Source organism: Parambassis ranga, chromosome 1 (assembly GCF_900634625.1).
Source record: "Parambassis ranga chromosome 1, fParRan2.1, whole genome shotgun sequence".
Taxonomy (NCBI): domain Eukaryota; kingdom Metazoa; phylum Chordata; class Actinopteri; family Ambassidae; genus Parambassis; species Parambassis ranga.
In genome coordinates, this window is record NC_041022.1 from 25,457,543 (window position 1) to 25,478,072 (window position 20,530).

The 20,530-nt window shown below is 42.0% G+C and overlaps 4 protein-coding genes across 4 annotated transcripts; 1 reads left to right on the top strand and 3 right to left on the bottom strand.

Moving 5' to 3' along the window:
• Window positions 1-1,994: 1,994 nt before the first annotated feature.
• LOC114438381 (ladderlectin-like) lies at window positions 1,995-5,196 on the bottom strand. Its single transcript, XM_028409685.1, has 10 exons — window positions 5,067-5,196; window positions 4,920-4,989; window positions 4,782-4,811; window positions 4,642-4,695; window positions 4,059-4,118; window positions 3,864-3,896; window positions 3,430-3,521; window positions 2,782-2,907; window positions 2,563-2,662; window positions 1,995-2,192 (listed from the first exon to the last, which is right to left on the bottom strand). Exons 1-10 carry the CDS (start codon window positions 5,067-5,069, stop codon window positions 2,113-2,115), a joined length of 648 nt encoding a protein of 215 aa, XP_028265486.1. The 5' UTR covers window positions 5,070-5,196; the 3' UTR covers window positions 1,995-2,112.
• A 1,967-nt stretch (window positions 5,197-7,163) lies between these two features.
• Window positions 7,164-11,547, bottom strand: LOC114442136 (glutathione S-transferase theta-1-like). The gene is made up of 5 exons (XM_028415434.1): window positions 11,319-11,547; window positions 11,116-11,203; window positions 10,885-11,035; window positions 9,888-10,064; window positions 7,164-7,975 (listed from the first exon to the last, which is right to left on the bottom strand). The coding sequence occupies exons 1-5, from the start codon at window positions 11,428-11,430 to the stop codon at window positions 7,778-7,780; spliced, it is 726 nt and encodes a 241-aa protein (XP_028271235.1). The 5' UTR covers window positions 11,431-11,547; the 3' UTR covers window positions 7,164-7,777.
• Window positions 11,548-13,214: 1,667 nt separating this feature from the next.
• On the top strand, window positions 13,215-15,604 carry LOC114427364 (D-dopachrome decarboxylase-like). The gene is made up of 3 exons (XM_028395432.1): window positions 13,215-13,435; window positions 14,015-14,190; window positions 15,298-15,604. Exons 1-3 carry the CDS (start codon window positions 13,328-13,330, stop codon window positions 15,368-15,370), a joined length of 357 nt encoding a protein of 118 aa, XP_028251233.1. The 5' UTR covers window positions 13,215-13,327; the 3' UTR covers window positions 15,371-15,604.
• Window positions 15,605-15,894: 290 nt separating this feature from the next.
• LOC114427156 (coiled-coil-helix-coiled-coil-helix domain-containing protein 10, mitochondrial-like) lies at window positions 15,895-20,241 on the bottom strand. The gene is made up of 4 exons (XM_028395046.1): window positions 20,050-20,241; window positions 18,032-18,257; window positions 16,231-16,372; window positions 15,895-16,081 (listed from the first exon to the last, which is right to left on the bottom strand). Exons 1-4 carry the CDS (start codon window positions 20,088-20,090, stop codon window positions 16,062-16,064), a joined length of 429 nt encoding a protein of 142 aa, XP_028250847.1. The 5' UTR covers window positions 20,091-20,241; the 3' UTR covers window positions 15,895-16,061.
• Between the last annotated feature and the right edge of the window lie 289 nt (window positions 20,242-20,530).

A 20,530-nucleotide genomic window follows, 5' to 3' on the forward strand; every position in this document is an offset into this window, starting at 1 on the left:
CCATTGTCTCTTTATCAACTTCTTTATTATTAACCTTGCAAAGCTTTTTGGGCTAACCAGTGCTCATTTTTCTTGTTTACTACAATACAAAAAGTGGCTCCAAGACTAACAAAAGGGGCAAACTGGACCCAATTAAAGGGCATGCAGCAAAGAATGTCTGATTTCAGACACTGACAATATTAGGAGCAGTTCAGCTCACTTTGGAAAGATCTGCAAAGAGATGTACAAAGGCAGCCTCACAGGCCCAGACACAACCAACAGACAACCAGGGGCAGAATCTGGAGCTGTCCAAGCTCACTTGGAAAGATCTTTCTGGATGGAACCCAGTCATCATAATCATCATCATCAAAGCCGCATGGTGTGTAAAGAGCCATGTTCTCTACACACCCAAAAACTCAAACCAGTGAGTTGGAGAAGAATCCTCTAACCAATTCAAGGACTGGTCCAATCATTGTTGCATCTTATCTTTTACTTCATCTGTCAGGTGAAGTCAAACTGCTAGGTAAAGCACTGCCTGCAGCATTACTGCTGACTTCTACAGATGATGCTGAACCTGCTGAATTTTCTTTCTCCAAGTTCATCAGCATCAACAAGGCTCCTGAAGAGTATATAGGGGTTCACAGACAGGCCCTTTTGTCAAGTTGTTGAGCAACTAGCCCACTGAGCCAAACCGCTACTAGCCATGGAGGAGGATAAAGGACTTCAACTGGGCTGCAAGCTGTCCAACATGGGGGGTAAGTGGCACACCTGAGATGCCAGGTATCCTCTTTAGAAAGGTCACTGAATATATGGCAGTACATGTCACAGTTTTTTGGCAATGGGAGGCAATTCTCAGATCAGCATATTCTAGTACTGCAGCAAAAAACAACATCCATTTTAGAATGCCCTTTAAATATAATGGAATAGAATGTTACACACTGCTACAATAAACAGTTCACTGGTCGATATACTGACATGTGGAAGGTCTTCTTCTTTCGACTGTTCCCGTCAGGTTTCCACCAAGCTCTAGCCTCTGCATCCCTTCACACCAGCTACCTTCCTGTCCTCTTTTAGCACATCCACATACAGTATCTCTTCTTTGGTCTTTCTCTTGACTTCTTGTCTGGGAGATCCATTTCCAACATCCTTCAACCCGTATAACCATTATCCCTCCAAACCATCTCAATCGGTCTCTCTGACTTTGTTCCCAAAACACCCAACCTGATCTGTCCCTAGGATGTGCTTGTTCCTGTTCTTGTCCATCCTCATCACTCCTTAAGAGAACCTCAACATCTTCATCTCTGCTACCTCCAGCTCTGCCTCTTGTCATTTTCTCACTGCTACAGTCTTTTAAACCAGACAGCATAGCTGCTCTCATTACTGCCTTGTTCACCTTTCTTTTGATTCTTGCTGACACTCTTCTATCACACACTTCTGACATGTAGAAGGTCATTTTAGCAAAGTTATGGCATGTAGCTGCCATATTTAGTCATCTTTCTGATGTTGTTTCTGAGAAGATGGTGGCTGTTGTTTGAGATCAGAGCTTTTACCTGTTGACCTATCTAAAGGTACACCCCACCTCAAACCTTAATGTGCAACACATCCATACAGCCACAGGAGGGTGCCAGATATGTATACACTGGACATTTCAAGGACTTGGACCTGACATGTCAACCTCTTTGTACCAAAGACAGTATGTAACGGGACAGTAAGTATGGATGGATCATTGGATGCATCACTCATAGGTTTCTAAAGAGCCAATCTGAGTCTCTGTAGGAACACACTATTATGTATGAAAGCACTGAAACAGCAGTGTCTTATACAGGTGGCCCTTGGGATCTATTCCAGAAAGAAAACTAGTTGCTCTTCTGAGTTATTATCAAACCCTGTAAAAAATCATCTGTGGAGCATCGATGCAATGATTCCATATCAAAAGCAATAATCTGTTGCCCACTTTTTGTTGTTTTATATAAATTTAAGTATTCATTATTTAATATAAGGAACACTAGAGATGATCACATTTGAACAAGTTTTAATTTATTAGGAAAAAATAATCAAACAGAAATGATAAAACAAAAACATTCCTGAAAAACTAAATGAATTCAGTAACTCAATATACAATCATTCATGAGCTTAAGAAGCAGCACATTTGAATGGGTTTTTGGAGCAGATGAAGCGATAAACACCTCCACAGCTGGTGTTAGCCCAGCCACCTGAAAAACAGAGAAAACAAGTCTATGATCTCTGGATCTTTGAGAGGGAGTGTTTGTTTTCAGGTTTAGACATTGTCTTAATGTCAAACCTGCAACAATCATATACTTCTTCACTTGCTTATTAATTACAGAGGTGCAGTAGAAGGGTTTTCTGCAACTGCTAATCATGTATCCTGCAAAGTACTCAATTAAAATTATATTTTCACTGTAATAAAACCACAGTAAATCTCTGTACACTTTGCCTCTAGGTGATGATTGATGATGATCCATTTTGTGTATGACCAAGACAGAAACGCAGGTTGATTTAACTTTAATAGCTAAAATATACAGAAATACAGTTCTAATTTAGGTTGGTGTTGACTTGACTTACTGTTGGTGCGTAAGTAGATGCAGGGGTTGCTGCTGGGAGTATTAAGGGACCACCAGTTGGTGTAGTAGAAGCCTTCACGATCAATCCACAGCCAGCGGTCCTGAGAGAAAAAGAGGCATACATGTGAGGAACTATTTTCTTCATTTCCTCTCCCAGCCATCATGTGAAAGCCACCCCTCAAATCTGATCTGGACTTAGTATTTTTTTCTAGATGCAGACCTGTAGGTAGAAGCCTCCTATCCATGCAATGCTCTGGCCACCTGTCTGTGTGAGCTGCTGGAGGAATTGGTACTCTCTGGGGTTGGAAACAGATGCCAGGTTGCCACCCAGACTGTTGCAGTGCTCCTGTTAGAAAAGAAATGGATGGATCATTACCTCCAATTTAAATAATGTTCTTGTTTTATGATCTGACTCAGTTACTGAATATATACCACCCCTTGACCTAGGCCAATTGAAAAGTCCAGATATGCTGTAATCCTGTTATTAATATTACAGTTCCCTTGCAGTATTGAAAGGGATGAATTACATATGTACGTAATGGTATAATTATAAACATGTAAATATAATGGGTCTATAACTGAACGTGTAGCCTCTGCCTCCAGATGGTAGTAATGGACAATCACCAAACCTCCTACCCAAACAATGATTGTTCATTTGTATAGAAAAACATTGGCTTCCGTCCCAAACCAGGTCACAGTAGAGTGGCAACTGACATTGTGCACACTTACAAGTCCATTAGAGGTCACAAGAATGCAGCCAAATTCATGACTTTAGCTGGATAATTTGGAATCAGTGGTATACATTGTGTTCAGTGTGTGTGTGTGACTATACTACCAAACTAAACTACAGCCTCAGCAACGGCAGTACCTCAGCAGTGTGCCAGGACTTGGGAGAGTTGACAAACAGGAAGCAGCGGAAGTTGTGGCTGAACCAGCCGTCTGGACAGTAGTTAAATGCAGCTGCAGGAATACAGAGAGAAGACAGCAATAAAGATAATTCACTAAAACATTTTCACTGCACTGACCTGTGGGTGAAACACTTTGCTTTGCTTAGGATATCAGGCCATGCACATGCAAATATTCAAGTGCAAATGTGCTATATGAATATCAGTTTCAATTGAATGTAGACTATCCAGCAGCTACAGAAAAATAAATAAATAAATAGTCTCAAAATGCTTTACAGAATGGAGCATCAATGATTTAGAGCAAGTCATAAGACCGTGTTGGCCAGCAATCCCTTATTAGTTGACAAACCCTTAATCATGAATTAACATTCAATCAATAATAAAGTGTGAATCCTACCTTCAGGTGCTCCTGCCTCATCAGACACAGGGACTGAAACACAGAGGAAAAGAAGATACTAGAAAATGAAGCATGGTTACGCTCCAAACAACACGTATTATGTGCACATAATGTAAGACAGTGCAACCTACAGTATGTGGTATTGTTCATACAGTGACATACAGTAAACCAAAAATATGTACTTCCTCTCATTACCAGTTCTGGCCACAGGGACAGGGTCTTCTGGCACATTGTTGACCATCATCTCCTCCATCACTGTAACATCAATTCCATCAGACTTTCTGGTTTTCAACAACTCTAACATAAAACATCTTCATTCTGATGCAACATCAACACACAGCTAAAATAGCTGCTGTCACAACTTAAATTCGTTTACAATGTGCTGCTTCTTTATGGGGTATTAAACTTATGTTAGCACTAGCATTTTAATATAACTTGCTAAAAATTTACTTTGGTAATTATTGCTTCACAGAATCAGGCAGAATCTGATATTACACCCATGTGTCCCATTGGAATCAAAAGATCCAGGACCCACCAGTAGTAAAAAAAAACTATATGATGCAGCTGTAGAACATGACTACTCAGGGAACTATCTTGCTTATCAGTCATCTTTGGTGGAAAGTTACTTGTGTGTGCTAACTTTTGTTAATTAACAATAAAAACATCATCATTTCATTTGAATGAGTGACTATGTTATCAATGCATTTTACTGCACAACTAAGAAGCTACAGCTTAGTTCAAACTGAGACATAAGCCACACAGAGAAGAGGAAACTAACCCGGTTCAGGCGCAGCAGCCATGTCCTCCTTTGGTAGCGCATCTCCTGCTGTTTCTGTGGACAGATCACACAGATGTCGGTGTTGATGCCGGTTTAATTGTTTCTGTGAGTATTGATGCAAACACTTTTTAGATACCAACCTGATGCTTTTTCTCTATGTTCAGCTGGTACTGCAGAGGTAAACACTACATAGTCAGTGACAGAATTGCAAGTGGTTTTAACACAGCTAGTTTGTTCCCTAGCTGGTTAATTGAGCATGTATATGTGTCAAACCTGACCTGCACTTGCAGCACAGATGAGAATGCAGAGCAGCAAGACAGACTTCATGGTGATGACCATTTGTTCTTTCTATGAGTGCAAAGCGATGCCAGTAAACATAGAGAATACCTCTGAGCTCACTGACAGAAAATGACTGCAGGTCTTACCATTCAGCAGAAGATGAGCAGTGTTGTTTAGGTATCAGATGTGAGGCAGTCTTATATATATACACCTGAACCACACCAAACTAGGCTCACATGGGCATGGTGACTCAGACTCATGAGCGGGAAGATGAGTGCCCATAAAGATCTGAACCTGTTATCTGTTTACACAAACACACCCTGATTGTTAACATTTGAAATGAGGTGTGGGGAGTGAATGGAGTTACATATACTGCTAGCAAGGTGCTGTGCTATGGAGACTATTGTGGTCATGTATAATTAGACCCCTTCACTTTACCTACTCTAAGTTGCTCAAGATGTAATTTCCAATAAATATACATACTGAATCAGAGAAGAGGAACAATACAACCAATCACAACAGGGTTTACTAACAGCCAATCAGAGCTGTCTTACTAACAACCTATCAGAGCGGAATTTACTAAAAACCAATCAGACCAGGTTTTACCAACAATCAATAAGAGCAGATTTCACTGACAACCGATCAGAGCAGGCCTTACAATCAGAGTGGGGCTTACTCAAAGCCATCAGAGACGTTTTTACTAATAACCAATCAGAGCAGAGGAATAAACAGCCAATCAGAGCAGAGGACATATCCAACCGTGGAGAGAAGGCCTGACTAACAACCAATCAGAGCAGGTTTTACTGACAACTAATCAGAGCAGAGGACTAATATAACCAGTTTGAGGAAATATCCAACCACTAATCATTAAACTCAACCTGTTATTGATTATCTGTGCATATGATCAAGACACAACACAATGGGAAACATGAAATGATCATTATAGTTTTTCAATTTTATTTATATAGCACATTTTACAATCAGGAATTGTCTCAAAGCTCTGTATTGTGTTGTTCTTTTAACATCACATCTCTAGGTAACAGGGCTCTTTTTATGTGTTAGTAATAAAAGTTATCTGTTATCTCGAGAATAACATAACAAGGTCATTCTGATGTTATTTCCGTCTTACGGTAAGTGGACAACTTTCCTGTTACCTGACTTGTTTATACCTGTCTATATGACACAAAGTGTGGTACCAACGCTGTGTATTTGTGATGCAGAGGCACTTCTATTCAATTCAAGAGGGAGAGGGAGACTCCATGTGATGTGTGGGACTAGCCTGCTCCATCATTTTGTCATTGTGACACCTCATTCTTTTGTATAAGACATGTCACTATAAATACCCTCATTACCAAAATATTTCAGAAATGTAAATATTTATATTTGTGACCAATTCTAGTTCTGTGTATAAGTGGAAAATAAAAGGTCAGTGTTTCCAGAAGGTGTAGTAAAGCTATAAAAGTTGGTTACAGTTATCAGAGAGATTAGAGACATGTTTATGATTTTTAGTCAAAGTGTGTGGATTCCTGGAAATGCCAAACAGACTGACCTGTGTGACAGTGAACAGATTTACAGTCCTGAAGAACATATTTTATCTGTTTAGCTGTATTCTGGACTTCCAGGAGCCATGTTTATGAATATACTATTGATTAACATGTTTATAACGTTCCATTGGACTTCTCAAAAACATTGGATTTATAGCATCCTATCTCATGGACAGATCCTTCTCCATTCAAATGGGGCAGTTTTCCTCTTCAGTGGCCCTTCTGACCTGCGGGGTCCCCCAGGGGTCGGTTCTGGGTCCGCTACTGTTCACTGTTTACATGCTACCCATGGGGTCGATGTTGAGGAAGCACAGCATTCCCTTCGCCTGCTTTGCTGATGACGTGCAGGTGGATGGATGGACTGTATATATATATATATGTGTGTGTGTGTGTGTGTGTGTGTGTGTGTGTCATTTGTAAATGATCAGTTTTGCAAAGAACCCCTCTGTCATTATTTTGTCTCACAAACATTTTCCATAGAGTTTCCTTAGAGGCTAGCAGTTCAAAAGAGAAACTTTTATCTTTCCCAGTCAGCCACCACTGAGCTTTCTTAGACTTTTTCTAGACGGTTTGTCAGTGCCACCTAGTGGTATCAAATGCACACTACACTTTATCTGCATTAAAAACATGAAAGCATCAACCAGTCAATCCTGAAGACATTCAGATTAAACGGCAAAAGAATAAAAAGCTCATCACATGTTGGGCTTAAAAGTTATTTATTTACTTGATTGGCATATGTATTGTGATAAACAAATATATAACTACCAGAGGACATAGGGACTTTATTATCAATAAACTTGCTGACTCCTCAGTGCATATTGAAACTATAAAACTACAGTAACAGCTCTGGAACTATTGTGTGCATTTTTGCTTTTACAGGTATTGAAATAACAGTTTTGTTATTTTTTGTTGCAGGTTGCTTGACCTTATTACAACAATCAGTAAAAGAAGCCACATAAAGACTCAAAACTACTGTGGTGTTACAATACATTTCACTACAAATATAATCACCAACAGAATGACAGAGCGTTATGAAGGCAGAAGTATTAGCTGCAGCTGTCTGTGTCAGTGGATTAAGGAAATGGCTTCATAACTGTGATTCAGAGGGGAGTTAGGGAGGGGTTCTCACATTTCTGTTGCATAATGCCATTACTGGCAGCCTGTCTCCATTGTCCAGCCCTGCACTGCAGTCCACAAAGCCCTTTCCTTACACAAACACATGGATTTCTGCATTGAAGAAGCAAACAATGCATAGTGTATGCAGCCTATAGCTAAAGATATATGACACTATGTGTGCTGTGTGTATTTTGTCTTCACAGGAATAGTCTAAGGATCTTGGGTTTGAAGAACTCCATCTTGCTGCCATCCATCTCTTTCACACTCTCCTGGGCAGCCAGGATTTTCTGGTGGGCATCATCAAAGAGCTCCTTTCCAATGGCTTCCTGGACTCTATCACGCCATGCACTGAGCTTGGGTCTCCCCTCAAAGACGTCTAGTCCAGAGCCCACTGGCTGTAGGATGCATAATAACAAAAGAGGAAGTGTGTTATTGTGGACTCATGGTTGTCTGAAACAGAGGCTGGAATCTAAAAGCCTAAAATCTAATCTTTCAGCTCACTGCTTTGTTGTTATTGGCCTTATTTCCAAAGTCAGATGTCTTTAGAAGAAAAAGCACTGAGAAAAACACTGTATTTCCCCGTTTAGCTGCACAGCAACAAGTGAGCTGCTGAATGTAGTGGAGATTTTTTAAATGAGCTAAACTTTACAGTCTGTTTTCAATAAAAAATGTCTGCTAGGTTTTCAAACATTACTTCGTTTTTTAAACATATCATAATGACATGACAAGGTATGTGAAAAGAACCCCACACCCCAGCCTGTGCAGCTGCTGCGCCTCAGAACACTGCTCACTGTGACATGAAGACAGTCTGCATTGCTGGCTCAAGCTGATCAAATTAAACTGACACATTTGCAGAGGAAATGCATTTTTCTGGATTTTTTTGTTGTTGTTTTTTTAATCATTCCTTTGTTAATGAGCAAAGTAACAAAAACAGCAGGTAACTGTATCTATGAAGCCAGAAGAAACAGATGAAACACACACAGACCCTTTCCAAAAAAATAGAATATCAGGGAAAAGTTCATTCATTTCATAATTCCATTCAAAGAGTTAAACTTTCATAGATTACAGATCCGGTGCAGGTGTTGGTAAACTCTGCTTTCTCAAATCCAGGCTCACCGCAAAAGTCTACTGGAATGTTTTGGAGGACTGATTCCTTCTGCTGAGGATCTGTATGCAGATTTCGTCTTCCAGCAGGACCTGGCCCCTGCCCATACTGCCAGGAGCACCAAAACCTGTTTATTGCCCATGCCATCCTGGAGCTTGACTGGCCAGCCAACCCGCCAGACCTAAACCCCATTGAAAATCTCTGGGGTGACCAAGCATCAAGGGCGTTTGGGTTTCCATAATGCCCACGCAATGCCACATGCTGATTGCCTCAATGCCACGGCGCATCAAGGCAGTGATTAAGGTGAAGGGATTCCCAACCAAGTATTGTATCGCTCAGACAGTACCATAATTTGAAATAATAAAAGGATTCTTTCGATCCGACCAGTGTTTTGTGTTTTTTACCTTGACATACCGGACTACAGGTGGCGCTGTTCCCCTACTACCTAGAGTAGTGGGAGAATGGCGCCACAACCTGCATAAAATCAGCTGGCAGACACGTCCCCAGTAACATCACGTGACTTCTGAAGAAGCAGCCGAAACATGTCAAGGTAAAAACACAAAGCACTGGTCTGATGGAAGGAATACTCTTATGGTTTAAAAAGGTGAAGACCAAATGAATCTTGTTTCCATATTTTGATGGATTTGATGTGATCCTAATTTCTTTCTTTCTTCTGAGAAGTCAATGGTGATTTCTTTATGTATTCAAATGTTTTGAATTCCTGTTTTCATGGGTTTTATGAGCTGGGAGCCCAAATTAGGTACAAATAAACAAATAAATACTTGAAATTGTTTAAAATATGGGCCCTGAATCTATAATCTATGAAAGTTTAACTTTCTCAATGGAATTATGGAAATTAATGAACTTTTCCTTGAAATTCTAATTTTTTGGAAAGGGTATAATTTGTAAGTTTCTGCAGCTGAATTCATACAAACTGAAGTCATGATGTTTTTGTTCCTGAACACCTAAAGACAAGACTAACCCTGTTAACCTATGAGTTGTTTTTGCAGGGTATGTCCCATATTTCCATATTAAACAAACTCTAGGAACACCTGCATTTACCCGCAAAATACTGATCAGCTGGCCCAGAGAGATCTAGAACAGTGTATTCATTTGCTACTGGGCTTGTTGAAGTATAATTTCATAGAAAACTTGTGAAGTGAAGATGAAAAGTAACACATCCATATGAGCCTTCCACTTACCTGCATGACCTCCACAATGGCAACGAGGTCAGCCAATGAAACGTGATCTCCAGCGATGAAGGACCTGTCCTGGAGGAACTTTTCTTCAATGAGCTTCAGGGAGGCATTCAGGTCCTCCATGGCTGCATCCAGCTTGTCCTGTGGCACTTCCACTCCCAGAATCTTGGGAATCAAAAGCTACAAACATCAAGAATAAGATGTAAAACAATTAGCTTTCAGTAGTAGACGAGCACAGATGCTGTGACTCAGCAGACGACCGTGTTTTTCTGAAAGACAGCCAAGAAGAGTAAAAAATGATGAACTGGTAAAAACAAAGATGGCAGGCTGACATGTTCATGTTCTACACTGCAGAGAGGGAAAAAGGTATACTTTACTCATTTAGCACAGACATCTGAACTCATGACATGATCACAAGCTTTCACACAAGAAGGGGTCAGATTGCTGTGTGGTAACCTGAAAAACCGTCCAACCACATGTAATACATGGTCCATCATCACCCATGGATCAGAAGACTTCTGCTCTATCAAACGTTTGACCCCATACCTCAGGATCTCCCCACTTGAATTAATGTGTTTCAGGGTTATCTCCAGAATCCACAAATACAAAAATGTCTGAAAATGAGCAGAGACTCAGACAACGTTACTATTTGGTTTGATCTCAGCTGAATGTAATACGTCTCTTTGACCATGTCTTCGTTGTGCTTCATATAACACATCATTGTTGTATTCAAATCGGGCCTGTCTTTGTAGAGAACTGGAAAAGTACTGGGTCCCACATTTTTTAAGATCACACGGTGGCCGTCAAACACAAAATACAATGATCCATTTCAGCTACAGATGTAACGCCACACTGAAAAAGGAGGCTAAACTAGTTCAGTGTTTACAGAAGTGATCATGTTGACTGTGTGGGGATCATTGGCCTCCCAGATCCAACTAAAACTACATGGCAGCAGTGAAATATGAAGCAGTCCACACTAGCGTGACCTTTGTGAACATACCCGGAGCCAGAACATCTTGGATCCATGCAGGCGGATGGCCGAGTGCTGCCAGGACAGGTACTCATTGACACAGGCCCGCTGCTGGAGGTTGGCTGGGTACCAGTGATCTGGGGTCTTATACTTCTCAGCAAGATACTGCAGGATGGCAATGCTGGAGGAAAACAGCGCTATGACTATCACACAGGACACACACAGGGTTCTCTCAGTCACAAGTCTTCATTACATAACCACCTCTCAGCCAAGCAGAAGCCTCCATCTCTGAGAGCAGGAACCTTCCTGATCAGGCTGATTCTCCCGAACTCCTCTCCGTACTGCTCCCCTGGACACACACAGCGGAAGACTTACTTCATTAAGGGTTCTCTAAAGTCAAAGCATGTTCTCTGGGTTCTTTAACGTCCATGTTAGCGCTTTGTGCTGCGCTACAGGAGGCTCACCGTCCATCAGAGACAGCTGCTTGAACTCGAAGGGAATGTTGTTCTTCCTGGCGAAGATGTAAACGGAGCGGCAGGGCTGAGAGAACAGGTCCAAGTACAGCTCTAGCGCCATCGCTGCTTCTTAGTGCAACACTTTGTTCTGTTTCACGTAACTGGAGACGCCAAAGATCTCACATCGGGCCGAGAGCTGCTCCTCCTCCACCCGCGGAGCAGGCGGCCGCAGGGGCGGTGACATGAAGTTCCGTGACCTCTGCACTGTCAGCAACTCTGTCCGAACAGGAAGTCAGAAAACTCTCCGGTCCTGTTAACATTTGACCAGCTGTGAGAGTTCTGCTGCACACACACACACAATTCTGACCTCTTTATTTGAATTTCACAGCTTTATCTTCTGTTTTCTATCCTCAGTAAAAACAAACCAAAGTTTTAACACAAACATTAAATGAAATGTATTTATTGACAGACATGCATTCATATAACTGTGAGTGAACATTAACATTAATAATGGGAGAGAACAGAGGGGGGTCTGAGAAAATCAGTTCAAATTATTCTGTTGTTATTGTTGTGGGATTTATACTGTAATAGTCCAAATTATGTGAATATGCATGTTGCATAGTTTTAGTGAAACATATACCTCATTGCCTGTAGACTGGAAACATGAAGATGCAAAATGCAAAATTCACTCAACAAGAAGCCTGACACTTCTGCACGCTGTGTTAGCCAGCGGCTGTAACTGCTGTCAGGCGACACACTGGATGCTCACGGCTCACTTCACTTCGTCAGTCATCCTGTATAAACACATGCAATATAAAAAAATCACTTTGACAAAGGCTCACTTTGGGCATCAGGAGGCGAAGCATGTGCCTGTGAAGCAGAGTCTAACATGCTAGGCCTCATGTGGTGGACGTGTGTCAGCACTTCCTGCATGATGAAGGCATCCGTGCTTTGGACTGGCCTGTTCCTCAGACCTGAATCCAGCACATCTAGGACATCATGTCTCGTCCATCCACCAACGCCACATTCCACAAAGACTGTCCCTTTATTTTTTGAGCAGTGTAATTCAGCCTATATGATAATAAGGTGGGACTACTTGCTCATCAGCTTCCTATGATTGAATTAGAGGTGCTGGTTGGAGCAGATTTACCTGCAAACAAAATGGAAACCGCTAAAAGAACACAAACACCAAACTGAGCAGTTAGCTGACGAGGGAAGAATCCAGCCGTTATCATGGTACAGTCTAAGAGACAGACATGAGAGGACAGAGCAGATCAACACTTCCTTCCTCCTGGTTTTAGTGTGAAAGGCCATGGTCTTAGAATCTGAGGGGAAATCAGAGCCCGCTGCACAGTCTGCTCATACAGGTGATAACCCCCTACAGCTGTGGCAGGTTTCATGTGAATTAAGATATGTGATCTGAAGGAGTATCACACTTCAGTGAGTATCTGAATGTTTAAGCTGATTTTATTTTAACAGGCACAGGGTCTGTGGTGTTCTGTGTCAGCCTCTCTGATGTCATTACAGACCTATTCTGTGCAGTAGAGCTGAAGCTGCATCCGTCCAGTATCTGAAGAGATCCACACGCTCACTTACGGGCAGTTTTACCGTGTCTTTAGATGGAGGAAGCCGAGCCCCCAGAGGAAACCCACGCTGCAGTCATGCTCCGCCAAACATCTACTTCCGCGTTCAGCCAGCTCCACTTTTTGCTGACTGCGACAGTCTGCTATATTAATCAACACTTTAACTAAGTAAATATGAACATAAAGAGCACTGTGATTCAGACCTGGCTATCAAGCCTTAAACCACTCGTTGAGGAGTAATTGTAGGATTTGGTTGGGTCCGTGTCCTTTCTATCATGGAGGAGGCAGGGGTCCTATACTGCAGCCAGCCACCAGGGGGCAATCGAGACGTTTGGTCTTCATTCGGGAGCTGGGATGCCGTCCATCTTTATAAAGGCCATGGTAAAAGGCAAGTGAAGAAGCCCGGCTTTAACTGCTCTACCGAAAGTCCGTAAGATGCCTTTCATCGAACTACAGAGTAACCTGCCGGCCAGCTGCTTCTCGGAGGACTTTCTGAAGAAGCTGTGCTCCTGCACCGCGGCGGCTCTCGGGAAACCAGAGGACGTGAGTCATGTGTCCATAAGCCTCAATGTCAACGTTAGCTCTGGTGTAGCCTCAGTGACACTGACAGCAGTGTAGCAGTAACGCGTACTTACAGCAATACAGCAATTGAATTAATTCAGATCTGAACAAGGTAGTATTTATTATTATTGACATTTCCAGACTGCGGCAGCAGTTGTGTCTTAAGTTTACACAGATTTATTGGAATCGTGCTTTGTAAGTAGTGTACTGGGCCCTCAATAATGTGGTTCAAGGAAGTTCTTCTTTGTAGAAATCATGATGAATGTCCTGTGGCATCGGTACGTTGTGTGAAAGTAAACACGCCAGTTTCAGATCTGTCTTTTTCCTAACTTACTTCAAGATAAACCATGTTCTGCAAATATTACAGCAGAAATCTTGGAGTCTTGCTAAAGTTGCCAGTTGCAGCGCAGTTTCACCATTGAATACATTAGGTTGCCTTATTTAGCAGGTAATTAGGCTTCGTCACTGAAGGGGATGAACTGCTCCTTTTGGTGGTAAGGAGTGTGCAGTGTGTTTGCCAGGCTTTTAGATGAAGCCCTGTATGTTCTGCTTATGTTCCAGAGGATGAACCTAGTGGTGAGTCCCGGGCTGCCTATGATGATAGCTGGTTCTTGCTCTCCATGTGTGATTGTGTCAGTGTCAGCTATCGGTGTGACTGACACTGCTGAGAAGAACAAGGAGCACAGTGCCAAAGTGTTTGAGGTTCTGACTAGAGAACTTGGACTGCCTGAGGACAGGTGAGTTCTGCATGAACATGTGTAGAGTTTATGTCCTCTGTCCACAGTCTGTGGGGTCACATAGAGCAGGGGTGTCAAACTCAAACAGACGGGGGCCCACTCCTTACTCTGAAGGGGCCACTGTTTTAGAGAGACTATTGAGCAACGTTTTCTTTGCACATCAGGCAGGTTTGCCAGGTTAGCTGTGAACTGCCCTTTGTCACTAACAACAGCCTCAGTAGGAGCGCCTACCTTTGATCTTTGCCGATAGTTTTTGCTGCACAAATGAAAACATTTTGGTTAAAATGACTGTGGTTTTACTCAGTGGAATTGTGGGTAGTTTAAATTTATATGAAAAATTAAAATCTTCCATTTATAAAAACAGATTTGGGCTGGATATGTTTTGGCCAGAACATTGCAGCGGGCCAGATTTGACCCGCGGGCCTTGAGTTTAATACATGTGACATAGAAATTTCAAAGCAAATGTGAATAATGAACTAGTTTAACTGAAGATCATGGTTTACAGGTTTCTAGTCGAGTAAATTGAATCATTACTATCAAAGTGTTAATGCACACAGCAAATCTCCTGTTCCTTCCTCCTATTGTGCAGTATTATGTCTTATGATGACACAAAATTGAAGCATTTAGTACACATGTTCCTTGCTTACTGAAAACTTTGTGTAACAATGCACTTCACTAGCAGAACAAATATAAACAATATTAAGGTGGAGGCGGGGCTTAGATATAACAGGTTTAATGCTTTTGGCATCTAGCAGCATCACATGTATAACACATCCTGTTTTTATTGTGTCATATATATTATCCTTCCATCATTTATTTGTATAGATTTGCTTTTAATAACTTGCTTTTGATTTGTTTTGATTTGTAAAAACCACATCTGTGCTCATTGTGATGATGAGGCTCATGTGCACCTTCATCTCCACAGTGAAATTCAAAGTCTTGCACCTGAAAAATGAATAGTATAAAATCACTTTAGTAATTCAAGAGTCACACAGCTTGAACCGGCTGTCAGGGCTGTGACAAAAACAGAAAAAGCTCAGTCTCACACTCAGCTTATTACTTGTTCCTGAACCCTTTACAGCTTGCACACTGTGTTGTTATTGGCAGGATTGTGATTCAGTTCCATGCACTGCAGCCTCACCAGGTTGGGAAGAAGGGGACAGTCATGAGCTTTCTGTGAAGGAGACATCATCCCAACATCCAGGACACACCAGATTACTTTGATTACACACTTGTCATTTTACACATTCATAGGTAATTCTGTTGGTTAATAATTAAGTCTTCCTATATATTCCTGAAAATATCTTACTCACACGATGTTGATAAAGACAAGAGAAGTGATTCTTGATGTTTTCTATGCAAAACATGTTTTTATTCTAAATCAGTTTATAGGTAAGATTTTCTTTTCAGCTTGCTTTTTGTCAAGTGTTTATTTCAGCAATTTGAACATGATAAAATAAAGATACGTTGTTTATGATGGGTGTTTATCATCTTTCTAACCTTTGCGTAAATAAGTTTTGTTTGTCATTCCATTTAATTCCAGTTTAAAGGCACAGATTTCTTCAAACGTTCTTCACAATGTAGTGATGTCGGAGCCTATGAATCCATGGGATCTTTTAGGGACGTTGATTCAGTACCGTCTAACTCTGCTTTAAGGGTAAATGCTAAATTGATACAATAACACAATGAAGATAAACATGTTGGTAGTTTCATGGTGCAATGTGCATGCAGCAGCTTTTTATTCAAGGTTTATCACTGTACATTAGCAAAAACATTTTATACATTTCACAGTCAACACAACATGTGTCATGTAATGTACAACACTGATGTTGATTCATTAATAAGACACATCCACAGCTGGCACCCGTTCTTCACACCAGTGATGTCACACCTAAACAAACAGAACAACAGGAATAAACAAGAACTGGTAAAAGTAGAGTAGAAGAATGTTACATGCAGGGAATTGGAGTCATTGTCAAAGGAACACATAGCCTGCTCTCCCCAGCCTCCCCCCTATCCATCCATTCACCACAGACCTACCATGGGAGTACTTGCACTGTTTGAGTGCCTCGTTAAAGCCCTCACACAATGAGAGATCAGTCTGGTTAGTGGCACAGTCCAGGAACTGCCTGACCTCAAAGTGACAAGGACCTGGCTGGGTTGGCGCAGGCTGGCGGGGCTCCTGGAACCATACAAGCAAGGACAGAAACACGTCAGACATGGAAATGTTTTTTCAGCCCAGCAGAGCTACTGGACAGTCAGAGCCGGCTCACTGAAGTCACCCTCAGAAGCTCATACAAACCCCTTATTTTCAATCAAGATGTATTCTGTATTGCTTTTACAGTGGTCAGGATTAAAACGCTTTACAGTGCTCCCTCGCTATAATGCGTTTTTTATTGCAATTTTGCATGCTTTCGTTATTTTTTTGGCCTACAGCTGCATCCTGATTGGCTGTAGGCCATTGTCAATGAATCTCCTCCATGCCGTGTCTCCTGTAGAGTGTAGAATGTGTACTGAAAACAGGCTTTGGTTTCATACTGGACTTATTGTTCTACCAAGAGAAGTGTGAAAATGTTAATGCCTGAGAAAAGTATAAAGGGTTTTACAGCCTTAAAACATCTATAATTGCTAAAAAAAAACATATAATTACTATACTCTATAATCTATATTGGGCAGCAGTGGCTCAGTGGTAGAGCAGGGTTGTCCAATAACCTAAGGTTGGTGGTTCGATCCCAACTCCTCCCTAGTCACTGTTGTGTGTCCTTGGGCAAGGCACTTTACCCGCATAGCCTCCAGTGTACTCACTGGGGTATGGTGCTCTTTGCTGGGCCCATTGTGGGACTAATAAAGGTTTCTTAATTTAATTAAATAATGATTGTAAAAAAAAAAAAAAAAGGTGAATACTTCACGAATTTCCCCTATTGTTGGAGGAACCACTGTAGGTGGTAACGACCTCCCTTTTAAACAAGTAATGGATGATTGCAATGAAAGAAATGCATTAACTTTAACACACACTTTCTCCATTCTTTTCTCTTTTTCTCCAATCAAACTAAAAATCCACACAGTGGTGACCATGGCTGTGTCCGGAATCACTCCCTGATCGCTATATATGGCCCTATATAGTGCCTCCGCCATTTTGTAGTGCTGTCCGAATTCTTAGTGAGAACTTATAGACCCCAAATAGGGCCCTCAATGTATCCCACAATGCATAATAAATAATATGTCCTCCCCCAGAAAGTTTTTAATGAAGTAGAAGCCATTTCCTGCAACACCTATTTTACCGACAGAAGTAAAGGGTTAACTCAACAACTATTACTGAGTCAATAATAACTCCTTGTTTATTTTAAGCAATGATGACAAATACAAAACAAACTGAAAAGAAAACAAAGATTATTATAACAAGACAGGTTTACTGTTACTTTCCACCTCTGTGCCACCATGACTATAGGCCTAACCACAAAAACTACATTTCTGTTTCACTGTATTCCCAATGAGACAGATCAGATTAAACAGATTAGAAACAGATTACTCAAAGCCTCCAAAAAAGCTGCACAACAGGTAATTTAGTTCACATGAATCTGTGCTGATTTGAAGTGACTGAAACACAAAGGGAGGATCTATATAGAAGGAACCCCGCTCCCTGTCTCTCACTCCTGGCCTGCCCTATATGCCATAACGTCTGCTGCACGGTGTGCAGCTGCTTTGACAAAAGGGCACCCCCCCCCCCCTTCTCGTGGCTGAGTATGGGGAGTAGGGAGTGAGTGAGTGAGTGATTTCAGACACAGCCCATGTCTACCAGCCATCTTAATTCCTGTGGCTCACCGACTCTCTCAGCTCTTACCTGGTATGTAGGTTTTGCTGGCTCTGCACTGCTGCTGCTGCTGCTCCCACTGAAGGCTCCTGTGAGGGCACTGCCAACAACATGGCCCACAGCAGACCCTACTGCCACACCAGCAGCTGTGGTAGCCATCTGGGCCATGAGGCCGGGGCCCTGGGACTGAGTGGGGGCAGTAGCCAGGGAGGCAGGAGGTGGATGTGCAGGAACTGGAGCATGAGACTGAGCTGGGCTGAAAACAGAACAATAACAAAGAATGGAGTCTTAAGAGATATTTCTAGTTTACTGTCATAATGCACAGTCCAAGTTCTCATAACCTCATATACTGAAACATCAGACAGCTGTGCACCCAAATGATGATGTCACTGAAATCAGTGAGGGTTTTAGTTAGTGATTTATAAGGGTTTACACCTGAGGATGGAGATTGGAATTGGACTAAAGAACCCAATGGAAAGTTGTCCTTGAAAGCAGACTCTTTAAACCAGGGGTGCGGACCGCGGTCCGGGTCCGGACCCAGAAGCCGTCCGATACGAACCCGAACCTATAGTCCAAACAGCAGGTTATTCTTTAAAACCTGACGGGGCGCTTCTATTTTAACTGCCGCAGCTTTCATTGACTTTACGGTAGTGGCTTAGCGCGTGAGGAAACGCACAGACCAATTGCATACGAGTGTATCCACCCCACGTGATAACTCTCAGCCAATCAAATCTGGGCATTTCAGGTGGTTGCCACTACAATACAAGTTGCAGACAGGTTACACACGTGAGAAGACCAGAGAAAAGAAAGACCGCGATACACCGGGTCAAAGCGGGCCAGGACGGCATTCCGGCAGCTTCTATAAATAGATATGCGTTCGGAAAACGATTAAATAGTCTTATAGTAATGTTGTAATTTTTCGGAGATGCAGGTTGAGTCGGGCTGTTTCCGTCACGCTGATATTCAATAAATCAGCCAGTTAAATCCCCTCTGCACGCACACACTCAGCACTTAGTTCTGCTGAACATGTGCGTGCAGAGAAAGCTGCATTCACAGGTTCTGTGGCCTGGGACATCAGTGCATCCAGAATTTAGTACAGGGCTCAATGACCAGCATTGGATGGAGGAGGATGAGGAGGAGAGGACCCAAGCACAGGATGACAGATTATTTGCAGGCATAGGTGGAAATGAGATTTGAACATTGTAGCTGTCATCAGTTACGTTATCTAGAGGTGGATATGTAGCAAAGTATCAAAGTAAAAACGTCTGAACCGATAGTGTTTCCAGCAGTGCAATGAACATCCACGAAAATATTATGGTGAACATTATATAAGTAACAAACACACCCCTCATACATATCATATATTGACTATATGAATTTATATTGGGACCTTTGCTTCGAGACATGTTCTCTAACTGGACCTCTTCAACTTGAAACTGAATGCCTGCTTTAAAGCCATGATTTACTCGTCTGAACAACAACAAAAGCAGAACCTGACGCCCGGCATGACAAACGCAGGTTAGATAGTAGCATGATGAATATCAGCACATCAAACCCTGCTGCCTGACCTACACAGGTCTGAGCGGACGCTTTGTACCAGTGACCTTGTCTCGGCTTCTTTTTAAACTTGACATGTTCTCAGTGACTTCTGACGTCACAGTAACTCCGTTGTGTTTACTATGTCAGGTGTATAACTATTACATAAACCATACCACTAAAGTAAACTAACCTAACCTAAAGTAAAGTAAAGTAGAGTAAAGTAAACTAAAGTAAAGTAAAGTAGAGTAAAGTAAAGTAAAGTAAAGTAAACTAGAGTAAAGCAGACCGCGTGTTCGCTTCATCGCAGAAAGGAGTTTCTCAGGTGCTGATAGCTTTGGATCCTTTTTCCTCAAACCTGAGTCCAGTGAAATATGTGAAGTTTATCCCATCTGACAAAATGTTTGTGTTCGATTACAACTGGCTTTTCTATTCTTTACAAAACATATATAGTTATATAGTGTCTCGACACAGACTAAGCTATTTATAGTTACAGTAACTGTACTGTTCACCTTGCTGGAGCGGGGACGCGGCTGCGGCTTCCTCTGGCCATTTCTGAGACGACACGAAGCTGAATTTAACTGACTGATCGGACGATCCACGAGAAATCCTCTGCTCCGGTACCGCAGGCTGACAGGAGACGGACCACTGACCTTGCACGGAAAAGCTTCGAGCAGGAACTGTCGCGAGATTACACGGGACCTGCAAGGCCCCCTCCTCCTCCTCTTCCTCCCCCTCCTCCCCCTCCTCCTCCTCCTCTTCCTCCCCCTCCTCCTCCCCCCCCTCCTCTTCCTCCCCCTCCTCCTCCTCCCCCCCCCCCCCCCCCTCCTCCTCCTCTTCTTCTTCTCTCATTACGAACAATAATGGTGCAATGGTGGGCATTATCAAAAGAGCAACGAGCAGTGCAGGAAGGAAAAGAGAGAAGGAGAAGAACAATATTGAACATATATAAATATAAATATAAATATAAATATAAATATAAATATAAATATA